The 14,158-nt window shown below is 36.2% G+C and overlaps 1 protein-coding gene across 2 annotated transcripts in view; it reads right to left on the reverse strand.

The window, feature by feature from the left end:
• Positions 1-6,239: 6,239 nt before the first annotated feature.
• Positions 6,240-14,158, reverse strand: part of RNF125 (ring finger protein 125) — a 36,758-nt gene continuing 28,839 nt past the window's right edge. Inside the window, exons 5-6 of one of the 2 annotated variants that reach the window (XM_025429224.3) lie at positions 13,451-13,558; positions 6,240-10,281 (exon numbers count right to left, since the gene is read on the reverse strand). In XM_025429224.3, the coding sequence (XP_025285009.1) occupies positions 10,195-10,281; positions 13,451-13,558 (195 nt within the window). In that variant the 3' untranslated portion in view covers positions 6,240-10,194. The remainder of the gene's footprint in view (positions 10,282-13,450; positions 13,559-14,158) is intronic. The other variant, XM_025429225.3, reaches the window with a different exon arrangement.

Consider the following 14,158-nt stretch of genomic DNA (forward strand, 5'->3'; position numbering starts at 1 on the left):
TTAAAAAACAACATTAACAGCATAACCAACAACAAAAACAAAAACTGCCTTCTTGTCTTAAGCGTTCCATCAAAAAACCTATAAGTGATACAAACCCAGATTGCTGACTCAAAACAATAAATATCTAAGAGAATGTACAACCACTGCAAATAGGGGAAAAAAGAATCAAACAAAGCTGTGTGCCTTAAACTTTATCCCAAGTCTGGAGAGAGACCTGTGGGTGGAAAAAATAGCAACAGGGAGGAGAGTTGTTTGGTCTCTATATTTAAATACTTTATTTTTGAAATCTCAAGAATTTTACCAGTGAGATGATACTTCTTTCCTAAATTTCACTGACAATTATAATTTTCCAAACTGGGTGGTGTAGAATTATATATACACCATGGTATTTGGTTTAGCCACATACTAATTTTGTTTGTTTGTTTGTTTGTTGTGGTAAAAAATTATATAACATAAAATTTACCATTTTGACGATTTTAAGTGCATAGCTTACTAGTGTTAACCATAAGCACCTTGTTATGCAATGGGTCTCCAGAACTTTTTCATCTTTTAAAACTGAAGCTCTATATCCACTGACCAATAACACCCCCTTTCTCTTGCACCTGACAACCACCATTCCATTTTGTTTCTAATAGTTTTACTAGATGATTAAAATTTTTTATAACAAAATTATTATTTCTCTAAGATAGTTTTCAAACCAACATGCCTCAAAACTGAATATTTGGAGAACATACTTTTGAAATACTATCAAAGGACAGTGTGAGTTTACTTATAAGATTTTGACCTTCTGGGGATCCCTGGGTGGCTCAGCGGTTTGGCACCTGCCTTTGGCCCAGGGTGGGATCCTGGAGTCCTGGGATCAAGTCCCGCGTCGGGCTCCCAGCATGGATCCTGCTTCTCCCTCTGCCTGTGTCTCTGCCTCTCTCTTTCTCTATGTCTATCATGAATGAATGAATGAATGAATGAATAAATAAATAAATAAATCTAAAAAAAATTTTGACCTTCTTAAGGCACTTGGGTGGCTCAGTCAGTTGAGCAGCTGCCTTCGAATTGGGTCATGATCTCAGGGTCCTGGATTTGAGCCTCACATCGGGCTCCCCACTCACAGGGTGTCTGCTTCTCCCTCTCCCTCTGCCTCCGCTCCCTTTCTCATACTCTCTCTCTCTCTCTCGAATAAATAAGTAAATTCTTAAAAAAATATTTTGACCTTCTTGCATACATTATTAAGAATGTATCAAAGGGACAATGTGAAATACACTTAGAGGTATATTAAAAAATATGTAGTATATCAAATTCCTCAGGATGGGATTAGTGCCTCATAAGAGTGTTCTAGCTCATGTAAGGACACAGCAAGAAGGTGGCTATCAGCAAGCCAGGAGCAGAGCTCTCACTAGAAACCAAACGCTGGTGGAACGTGATGTTGGACTTTCCAGCCTCCAAAACTATGAATAAATTTCTGTTAAGCCACCCAGTATAAGGTATTCTATTATGACAGCTCTAGCAGACTAAGACACTTGTATTGAGTTTATAGTGGGGCTTTGTGAAGATAAAGTCAGTATCATTCTCTGCCCTTAAGGAAATTCCAGTCTCCTGAGCATTAGGCATATAAACAAAGAAATAGAATAGCTGTAGCAACGAAGGTGTGGTGGAGGGATAGTAATGATATAAAGGATAGTGTCATTGACTCTACTTGGATCGCTCAAAAAAGTCTTTTCAGAGAAATCATGGAATTTATTTTAGGCTAAGGAAAAAGTATACAAAATCACAGAGGCAGGAAACAATATAATGTATTGGGGGTAAAAGGTCAATGATAAAATATTTCTTAAGAGCTTGAAAATAAAAAAAAACCAAAAAGCTTGAAAATAGTGAATAGGATTGCTCTCTGGGAGTTAAGCTAAAACTAACCATAGATGACAGAGTTTAAGTGTGATAATTTATATATAATCTTCTTCCCAGGCTGACCTGACAGTAAACTGAATGATGTATTAACATATTGAATGACAGTGTCAATCAAAAGGCTACGTTTTAAAAATTACTGGACTTGGGGCACCTGGCTGGCTCAGTCAATAGATCATGTGACTCTTGATCTCTGGGTTGTGAGTTTGAGCCCCATGTCAGGCATAGAGATTACTTAAAAAAACAAAAACAAAAACAAACAACAAAAAAGGAGGCCTTTGAAAAAGCAAAAATAAAAAATAGTGACCTCTTTTTCTGTTAGTATGGATGGCAGTGCAATAATTACAATCCTGCATAGAGGTTCCATTCTGGATTAGAGTGCCAGGAAATATTTCCAGAAGTACAATTATTAGGTCAAGAGGTAAGATACCATTACCAAACTGATTTGGAATGTATAAATTATACCACTATCATCACCACAGTGTGCCAGTTCTACATCTTTCTTGTGTGAAAAACTATCAGTTGAGAAATTTTGCCGATACTTATTCAAAAATTTATCGAGAGATCACACAATGCCAGATATTGTGTCAAGACAGAAAAAAATGGTATCATTATGGTGTTCAAGTTAATATCTCAGATAACTGGTAACATTTGCATGTTTTTTATATATGTGCTTTCCAATATTTCTTCATTTTTAACTATATATTTACCTTCATTGCATATTTATCGTTATGGTTGAATGTTATCTCCCAGAATTCAGGTCAAAGTCCTAACTCCCAATGTGATACTATTTGGAGTTATTACTTTGAGAAGTAAAGAGGTTTAGATGAATGTATAAGAGTGGATCTCCCCATGATGGGATTACTACTCATAAAACAAGAAAAAAAGAAAGGAGGGGCACCTAGTTGGCTCATTCATGCCTTTGGCTCAAGTCATGATCTCAGGGTCCTGGGGTGGATATATGCATCCGGCTCCCTGCTCAGCAGAGAGTCTGCTTCTCCTTCTCCCTTCAGCCACCGTCCCCGCCAGGTTGTGTGCTCTCTGTCAAATAAATAAATAAAATCTTTAAAAAAATAAAAAAGGAGGGGATCCCAGCATTGCTCAGTGATTTAGCATCTGCCTTTGGCCCAGGGCTTGATCCTGGGGTCCCAAGATCGAGTCCCACATTGGGCTCCCAGCATGGAGCCTGCTTCTCCCTCTGCCTGTGTCTCTGCCTGCCTCTCTCTCTCTCTCTCTCCCTGTGTCTTTCATGAATGAATAAAAAAAAAAAAAATCTTTTAAAACAAAATAAATAAATAAATAAATAAATAAATAAATAAATAAATAAATAAATAAAAAAGGAAAGAACAGAGCTTGCTCTGTCTCTGCTATACAGAGCTGGCCGTCTACAGCACAGGAATAGGGGCCTCACCAAGAACTAAATCCACTGACAGCTTGATCTTGGACCTCCCAGCCTCCAGAGCTGTGAGAAATAAATGTCTGTTGTGTAAGTAACCCAGTCCATAGTATTTTGTTATAACAGCCTGAGCTGAGTCACTCACCTATTGAGATATTTTTACTAATTATACTGCTTTGTTACATAAAGACTTTCAGCAGATTACTAGTTTTAATACTTTTTTTATCATTCTTATGATCTTTATATAATCAAAACATGTTTTTACATATCTTTATATCATCAATAACTATAATGGTTGATAAGAGAGCAGAAATATTTACTAAGTAGCTACCATGTGCCATTGTTTTAGATGTTGTTTTAAAATGGACATTAAGATGTTGGTTAACTTAGTGGTGTCTACCCACACTCAAAGAATTTACATTCTAGAGAGGAGAGACACTCAATAAAAATGAAAATAAATATGCAGGCTAATTGCAAATTCTAGTAACAGTTAAGAAGAAACTACAATAGGCTAATGGCAAAATGGGGAAGAGTCTTTGGCTAGAATTATGAGGAAAGATTATGACATGGAACTGAGTGTTGAATGACTTAAGAGGACAGACATGCCAAACTCTGGGGGAAGAGCTTTCAAACAGAAAAAATAAAAAGTACCAAAGCACAGGGACCATTACAACCTTGGTGTGTTTAGTAAAACTACAGACCAGTGTGGCTGAAATGTATGGATCAAAGGCAAGAGTGGGATGAGATGAAATTGGAGAGATAGGCAGGGGCCAGATCATGAAAGTCTTTTGAAGAGAATGGGAAGGCATTTGGATTTTATTCTGGTAACAAGAGGAAGCCTTAGGAGCATTTTAGTAGTGAGGAAGGAAAGAGGCATATTCAGATTTATGCTTTTGAAGATCCCTCTGACTGCTATATGGACCTAATGTCAAGTAGAGACAGGGAGGCCTGTCTACTGCAGAAATCCAAGCAAACGAGGATGGGTTTGATTAAAACTGTAATCACAGAGATGGTGAGAAATGGATGGATCTGATTACATTTTGACAACTTGCTGACATATTCATTAGAATTCAGATATTCTAATTCTGTCCATCTGGGGAGGGCCCAGAAAAACACAGTAACAAGTAACCCAAGTGGTTCTGATGAAAGTACACAGTAAGTTATGGAGAAAATACATGTGTAAGGGACTGAGAACACACTTGGCTTTTTTTTTTTTTTTTTTTTAATGAAAGGGAAAAAGTGACTACTCAAAAGACAAAATTATTGTTTTATGTTTGAGAAACTCAAAGATCTTTCATTTGGTAAAATGATCCCAAACTTTGAGTAAAATTAAGCAAAATATTACAATGGCAAAATGAATATGAGTTCCTGTCTCTAATAAGCTAGTCTCTTTTTGACGTTTTGCCTCTCCTGGCTTGAACTCATGACCCCCAAGATCATGCTTTACCAACTGAAACAGCCAGGTGTCCCTCCACACGTGTTTTTAATCCCTTTTTCCTGTGGACCTCCTGGTCTCTGCCAGCCCTTCCTGGCTTTCTACTTCCATGGTTGGCATTACTATTTTATTCCACCATCCAGTTCTCTTCTACCCAGAAGGTTGCATTTCCCTCTATGCCTTGAAATTACATATGGCCATGACTTGCCTTGGCAAATGAAATGTGAATGGAAATGCCCTGTGTAACCAAATCTCCAGCCCACTGTGGTATGGCGTGACTGGGGAAGCACATGGTAATATACAAATGCCCCGAGACCAAAACAATCTGGGATTCTGAGGCTGGAGAACAGGGGGGAGAATAGCCAGGATCCACAGTTGACTTTGCGTGAGCACTGGGGTTTGGGGTTGTTTGTAATCGCAGCATGACCTAATCTATCTTGACCAATCTCTCCCCGTGGTTCACCTTCACTGGGCTCTCATATGGCTGCTTTGCAGCAATGATTAGCCTTAATCAAGACCCATGTGTAGCCTTCTCTGAAACCTCCATGATTAAAATACCAGATGGTTTTCTAGTTATAAGGTAGAAATTTAAATATTTCTTAGGGGATCCCTGGGTGGCTCAGGGGTTTAGTGCCTGCCTTTGGCCTGGGGCGTGATCCTGGAGTCCCGGGATCAAGTCCCACATCGGGCTCCCTACATGGAGCCTGCTTCTCCCTCTGCCCATGTCTCTGCCTCTCCCTCTCTCTCTGTGTCTCTCATTAATAAATAAAATCTTTAAAAATAAATAAATATTTCTTAGCCTCAAGGATTTCAAACATGCATGTCCTTCTGCAATATTTTGTCTTATCTTCACTAAAGATAATCTAGGGGATAGAGGTAAGTCTTCTTAACCCATTCTGGGTTGCCTCTTTTACTTTCAGTAAACAGTCATCAGAGGTCATGTCCATAACACCGGAGTTCTGGCCTGTACCTCTTCTTGTGAAAAATCCAAAAAGCTTTCATATGTTTGAACACATTCTGATCTGGGGTACATATGATAGCTATTGCCACCCAAAATTTCATATGCACTTAACCAGGAGTTGGATTTATAGAGTCCATTTACATCTTATCTTTTAAATTTCAATGAAGCCCCTTGGAAACAGAACAAGTACTAACTCGATGATGCTTAGCACTACCCTGGCCTAAATCTGGGTTTCTAAACCTTAGCATTATTGACATTTGGGCAGGGTAATTCTTTGCTGTGGAGAGTTATCCTATGCATTATAGATGTTGAACAGCATCCATGGCCTCTACCCACATCCCTGCCAATAGCACACCCCAGTTATGACAACCAAAAATGTATCTAGACATTGCCAATGTCCTCTGGGAGGCAAAATTGAGAACTACTGGCCTAAAATGAAGGTATATGTTTGTGATAGATATTGCCAAATGATAACAATTTAAAAAGCTAATCAAATTTGTAAAAAATTATCAAGATTCATATTTAAGAACAGACACAGTAGACAGTAGACATTTTAATGAAAGCAATGGTCCTGCCATTCTTTATTTCTAACAATAATACATATTTACAGAAGGAAAAGAATTGTACATTTAAAATTCTAATCATCATACAGATTTGTTGTTGCAATTGAATAATAAAAGAACAAATCTCTTAGTGACTTTTTAAAACAACTTCAGTGTTTAAAGATACAAATGATAATATCATAAACTTGCAATAACTGGAGTAAGCTCACTTCAAAATGAAAGATACCTAGCACCAGTAAAAGAAATGAAGCAACATCACTGGAGACAGGATCTCTTAGGAGTTCTGATCTGAAGCTCTGTTCATCACAGATTCATAATCCAATTTTTCAACCTACGTTTTAGAAACTTGGGTGAAAAAGTATATGAAGGAAAATCTCCATAGCTTTTTGCTGGGTTAGAAGATGTTAGTTGTTTAAAGAATAACGTGTCGATCAGTTTTTTTTCCTTATAAGGCCTTGGAAAAAATGCCTCTGGAGGCGCTATAAAGAAAGTGAATGAAACTTTTTTGTTAGTAGTCAACAGCTTCAAATATTGGTTTTCATCCTTCTCCCCCTCCCCCCATTTTATTAAGAAATAATTGACATAGATCAGTATATAAGGTTTAAGGTGTACAGTATGATGGTTTGATTAATTATTTTCATTTTTTAAAACAATTAATTATAAATTCCTTTTTATAAAAGGTTAAAGGCACAGTGAAACAACGAATATTTGCACTTCAGCATTTAAGAACTCAAAATAATTCAGAAAGCCAACTAATTCAGGTGGCCAGCACCTCATTTGTCCTGTAGGTGGCAAAATTATCCTAAGAGGAACCCAGGAACAGGCTGTATAATTGCTGCACTGAAGTTAATGGTGGTAGATGACTTTTTAAAGCCTTTCTTAAAATCTAGGTTTTAAGATTTTGAAGTTTTTTCAGGTTCAAGTTTTACAGATTTAAAGATGCTTTTTATGTTGCTCTGAACTAACAAAGATTTATTTTCTGGACAGAAAGATTGATTTTTTGGACCGTCGGTACTAATGCTCAGAAATATATTGTTTTATTTTTTAGGGACTAGATTTTCAGCCTGATTATCTCTGAAAAATTCCTCTCTTTTTACATTTGTTGTCCAGCGGGTTTTGCTTTATCGGATGATCTATCCAAATTGCAGGACAAGAGCTTGTGAAACTAAAAATCTGTTCTTACTTGTCTGCAGCCATGAAAAGCAAGCTTGAAGCCTATATCTAAAAGGGAGGGAATAGGCCCTCTAGATTTTGGCTGGTTTTTACATTTTTCTAATTACCTCACAGTAGATAGCAGAATAGTAAGCAAGCCTTTAAAGAAGGAATGGACAATTTATTATAAAAAAAAATTGGGGGCACCATGATTATGACTATGTTTATGTGTAAGGAACAAAGTTTATAAATGATGACAATTAGAAAGCTACCTACAGCCAAATAGTTTATCCTCAATTGTTATCACTACTCTTCATAGCTTCCTTTGCTTGCTTTACAATACAGAGACGTCATTCTACATCCTGGATTCGTCATTGAAGAGCCAGATATGAAAAATAGGACCATCAGATAACTACTAGTGGCAAGCACTGAATACAGTTATTTGAAGAAATAAGACTAAATGGAGAATAGAAGGGAGAGAGTATAATATGTTACACCAATATGTTCTGCAAATGCTGCCAAAGTATGACTTTTAAAAATAGAAAATGGGAAGAGCAACTGAAAAGGTTTTAATTGTTTCAGTTATCATACTGGTGGTGGTTGTATTAGCATTGTTATTCTGAGGCTGCTGCATGTGTAAGGTAAATAAAGGAAATGAATAACTGTGGGATATTCTAACTCTATCATGCCCCCATGTCCTTGAAAACCAGGATTTTCAGTATAGAAAAAGGAAATAGTAGTAGTAGTAGAAAGGATTAAGTAGTAGAAAGGATTAAGTAAAAGCTAGTACTCAATTTAATTTGGAAGTTTCACAATAAACTCACAAAGTGTTTTATCTTAGAAAAAATAGGGATTTCCTAGCTTTCTCCTAGAATCAATGGCCAATCCAATAGCAATGAGCATTCTTTGAACCTTAATTATGGTTTTGAAATACCATTTCTCACTGAAAGTAACCAGGCTTCCTAGAGAAATGGCTCATTCTAGGTCTGGGGCATGAAGCTTCTAAGTTGAGCCTGGAATATCTTGTCTTCCAAGATAGCAAGGAAGCTAATAAAGACAGCTCATGTAGTGTCAAAATGATTCAGAGAAAACTTGATGAGGCTCCCAATGGCCAAAGATGGGACAATTTGAACTCCAATAAGGTAATATTTGAATTGGTTGAAGCCTATCAAATACGTTTGAGTCCATGAGTTCGTAACACTGAAAAAAGAAGTGATCTCTGGCAGGTAACAGGAATCAAGTTTATTATCTTGAAAATCAGTAAATGAAGGGAAAATACAAATAATTACTTTCCCTTTCCTATACAAACTTTTTTTTCCTATACAAACTTAACCACTGGTTAACCAAGTAGTAGATGTGAGGAAACATTTCTTTATAAAAATGTTCCAGCTAGTAAATGAAAGAGAAATGATAGAATATCCTCCAACTCACAATAAATCAATGGATCCAGACAATAAGTATCAATTTCAGCTGACATCACAAAAAGAGAGAACCAGACACAGTGTACCCTCTGATGAAAGAACACACCATGACCTATAGTCTTGCCAAACAGGATTGAACCTGAGTGTATTCAAACATCTGGATCCATGTGTCAATATCCAGAGGAAAGAGGAACATGCTGAGTTGTACCATGAGTATGCAATCAGCAAAATACAGATTGTGGGAAACTCTATAGGTCATAAGATCAAGTTCTTCAGGAAACTCCAAGGAAAAGAAAAGGAGAACTTATGGATTAAAAAGATGTAAAAGATATAGCCAATAAAACAATTTTAAATGGATAAGATTGAAATATAGTGTGTAGAGATACACACTTGGGTAATAATAAAGAAATGCAAGGAAGTGACAATGGCTATCACTGTAGTGGTTACTTCTGTGGAGTTTGAGAAGATGGTTGATAACTGCAACTGGACACACAAGACAGAATGGCTGGCAGAATTCTAAAACAGTGTTTCCTTAGAATGATGTAAAAAGCTACATTTTGTTTGGTTTAAAGTATTTATATTTTACGTTTTTTCTAAAGAATAAAAGTAAAAAAAAAAAAATCAAAGCCCTTAGGGTTTTCCACTAAAAATTATAGATGTGAACACTTCTACTATAAATATCAGCTGAAGGTTCTTAAGAAATTGCCTATATTATAGAAATATTTCTAAATGATAAGCTACAAATATTTGAAAAATATAATATTAAATTCTTATTGTGCATAGTTACAAAAAGTCAAAGAATTAAGTATACATTCCTAACACAAAATTTATTTTGTTACAGTATTATGTTTTATAATTTGGTTAAGTGGACTTTGTTGACCTGCAAAATTTTCCTCTCCTACTCCAATACAAGGCTACTCATATTATTTTATTAGAGATTAGATAAGCACTAGAACCGAATATCTGTACTTTGTTTCACTCTCCATCTTTTTATATAGAACAAAGATTAGTTATCTTGCCCAATCATGACAGTAGTTACTAATATATAGCATTACACACAGTATCATCCAATTTGCAAAAAAAGATCCTTCACCCACATATCCTGCCTTATGTTCTCTTCCACATATTAATGGCTGATAGAGGCTATTTTTTGTTGTTAAGTGTCTAAAAAACTCAAGAATGTAAAACAGATTTAAGCCATCAAAATGAAAGCAGTCTTAAAATGCAATATAATGATAAACATGGACAAACATATAACTGTGTTGTACATTTTTGCCCACTGAACATTGACGATTTCCCTCCAATTGTTCAAGCAGCATCTGAACACATGGTGCAACTGTACGGTCTCCTTCCCTTTCCTTTTAATAAAATTATGTGGTGTTTGAGTGATTCACATATTCCAGAAGTGACCGGTCTAAGACCCTTCGGATAAGAGCTTCCTCAATTATATTAAAATCCTACAACAAAGAAAAACAATTAGAAACATACAATCAGAGATGATAGTTTTCAGCACCTGGAGGATAAGAGTCAAGGCAATGCCTCATTTTGCAGGAAAATAGAGCCCTGAATTTAGTGACCTGTCCAAGTTTCCACAAAAACTGTCATAAACCCCAGGACTTTTGTTTGGGGCTAGTGCATTTTCTACTTCATTTTACTACCTGGTAATTAACTAGTTATTGTCACAGTCTTGATTTGGAATTTAAATTAGTAATTTTTAGTCAACATTATAAATCATGGTCAGGGTGCCATGTTCCAAATAAACATGTAATATGGAGTAAAGTTAAGACATTCTCCTAGAATTCACCAATCCCAGTAGTAATACTAAATCTCTATTTCTGAAAAATATGTTGAGTGCAAAACTCTTCTTTTTCCTTGCCTCCCTATGGTCAAAATGGCTTTCAAAACATTAGGTCAGCACATGCTGTAAATAAAACAAAAACTATTAAGAGCCCTATTCTCTGCAATCCATCTCTTCTTCTGCAATAAATCAAAAAAAAAAAAAAAAGAAAAAGAAAAATCTATTGGAAATCCATTCTAAAACATAAGAGCATAAAGGCAAATCAACAACATCCAAAGAAAAGCCATATAGTCTAGAGGAACACAAGATCTGGACTGAATCCTGGCTTTTTCCTAGGCAATTTATTAATCTTTGAGCTTCAGATGTTTCACAGCTCAGCGAGGATAGTAACACAATATTTACTTCACCAAAGTTGCTGTAAGGAATAACATGAGATAATACACTTAAAGTGCGTAGTATAGTAGCTGGTAGCTTGGGAAACCAAAAAATCAAAACAAATAATACTGCTTCCACCTCACTTCCACATCCAAAAATACTGTTTTGAGTGGGTTGAAAGTGCTCTCATCAAAATAGCTTCCTCCTGACCAGCCCTGGATCATACTTTGGAGAATCTTGAGAAGGATGGGCTGAATGTGAATAGCCAGAGGAGACACGAAATCAATTTGGTTTTAGAACATCTCATGGAGCTAAGGTAAAGAGGAAGCCCTATGTGTTGTAAGAAATGAGAACATGTAGACCAGAACTAGCCTCTGTCAAAGGCCCTGGGTGCTTCAGAGGGCCAGGAAAGACATAATTTGAGCACTGGAGCCTCTGTTTCAGTTCAATTCTTCAAGTGGTCCTAGCACTTCCGTTTACCCTCTTCCCCATATCCAGCTGGCCGAACAGCCTTGCCCAAACTGGGCAAATCACTTTACATGCACTATCACCTTTAATCCTCACAAGAGCTTTCGAGAAGAAGTGTTTTTACTCTCCTCACTTAACAAATGAACAGACAGGCTCAGTGGTGAAATACCTTGCCCCTTGCCCGTGGTCACAGAACTGTGACAGAGACAGAGCTGTTACTCAAACCCAGGTCAGAACCCAAGCTCCTTGTGTTGCATCTGGATAACCACAGTGGGCAGATCAGAAAGCAGGGATGATCTTCAACAATTACTACATTTTATCTTGAAATTGCATGAAAAGACAGCGATCAAAATCATGTGAAAATTATATGCAAAGTAAAATTTAGCCCTTAACATTTCATGTAGTAATAATAAAATACACTATTTCACAACATGGGTTTGAGGGATTTTCCTTCCATAACAGGCAACACCCCTTTGCTGAGACGGACTCAGAAGATAACACATTACCCTCACATGGCAACACAGAGCAAAGTAGAACAAAGGCGACATTAACTTTTTGCTTGTTATTCTCATTCCTGATCATGGGAAATACAGTCATAAGTTAGAACTATTCATACTACATCTAACGTTTCTTCTAAAAAAAATTCTCAGGATGGGGAAGGGGGATTTGGAGGAAGGGAGGGTCAGAAGATACACACTTCCACTTATAAATAAATACTGGGAATGTAATATACAACATGAAGACTATAGTTAACACTAATGTACGGTATTTTGAAAGCTGATAAGAGGGAGCAGCTGGGTGGCTCAGTGGTTGAGCGTCTGCCTTTGGTTCAGGTCGTGATCCTGGGGTCCTGGGGTTGAGTCCCACATCGAGGTCCCTGCAGGGAGCCTGCTTCTCCCTCTGCCTATGTCTCTGCCTCTCTCTCTGTGTCTCTCATGAATAAATAAAAATTTTTTAAAGCTGATGAGTAATTAAAATTTTAAAAAAGGGGGGCGGCAGCCCGGGTGGCTCAGTGGTTTAGCGCCACCTTCAGCCCAGGGCCTGATCCTGGAGACCCGGGATCGAGTCCCATGTTGGGCTCCCAGCATGGAGCCTGCTTCTCCCTCTGCCTGTGTCTCTGCCTCTCTCTCTCTCTCTCTCTGTGTCTCTCATGAATAAATAAATACATTTTTTTTAAAAAGGTGATACGAGAATAAATCCTAAAAGTTCTCATCACAAGGAAAAAAAAATTTTGGTATTTATTTGAGATGATGGATGTTAACTAAAATTATTGTGGTGATCATGTCACACTATGTAAGTCAAGTCACTAGACTGTATACCTTAAACCTACATAGTGCTACATTTCAATTATTTCTCAATAAAATGGAAAGAAAAAATTCTTAATTTTTTACATTGGCCATTAGTGGGTAGTTATTGATGGGTAGTTACTGATATATGGGGATTCATGGTACTATTTTGTCTGCTTTTGTATATGTTTATAACTTTTCATAATAAATTTTTTTCGGTTTACAAAAGTTCATAAACATGAGTTTTGTGTTTAATGGAATTTAATAAAAAATGAGGCCTGTTTGTCTTACTACACTGATGATGCCATATCTGTTATTAGCAACCAGATGCAGAACAAATTCTGAGCCATTTCCTTACTGATGTGATTCTCATCTCATCTCAGCTACATAAATTTTCAACTTCATAAAAATTAAGACGATATCTACAGGGGGGACTAGAGTAGAAATTAAAATAATTTGAAAGTGAAATATAGTACCTTATACAATGACTAATTATCTAGATGAAAAAGAAAATAATTTTGTCTAAGGCAGATATAGTTTATGAACACTGTATTTTATAATTTTCTACATAATGCTAATACTTAACTTCAGGGTTGTACACATTTTTTTCTGCTATAATTTTATTTGTTTGGATTTAAAAAGATAAGCTTAACACACACCACACAGAAACATAATGTAAAAGTAAAAAAATATACTTACTATGAAATCATCATAAAACAAAGTGTGGTTGACTTGCAAATGTCTTATTAAACTGCCACTAAAGCTGCCTGGATTCTCATTAGGTAGTAAACGGCAAAGTGGACAGAACTGGAAGTAAAGAAAATCAAGAGTTCAAGAAAGAATTTAAAATAACCAGTCTCACAATTTAAAAATTAACTAACCATTCAACAAAGTGAATTTTAACTTTATGAATCTATTGGCCATTCTTCAGCATAATGTTTTAAAACTGCATAAATATTAACAATACTAACCAAATAAAATTGCATTTCTTTCTTCATATGCATTTCCTGTACTTAACAGTATAGCTATTTATTTCATATTTATCAATCTATTATTGCAGTTAGTAGGTGTATTATAATATACTAATTAGTTGCCTCCCTCTTGAAATACTTAATGGCTTTAAAAAATACCCTTTTTCATTTTCAAGTATTCTTAAACTCATGAGAAATTACAAAGATAATGCAAGAGGTCCTACAATTCTATCATCCAACTTCCCCAATAGTAATATCTTATAAACTGCAGTACATTATCAAAATCAGGAAACTGGCAATTAACTAGACTACAAACCTTACTTGGATTTCACCAGTTTTTCCATGAACTCAGTTTTTGGGGTATATGTACCTAGTTCTGTGAAATTTTATTACGTGTATAGATTTAAAGATTTTATTTATTATTTTAGAAAGAGAG

Source organism: Canis lupus, chromosome 7, assembly GCF_003254725.2.
Source record: "Canis lupus dingo isolate Sandy chromosome 7, ASM325472v2, whole genome shotgun sequence".
NCBI lineage: Eukaryota > Metazoa > Chordata > Mammalia > Carnivora > Canidae > Canis > Canis lupus.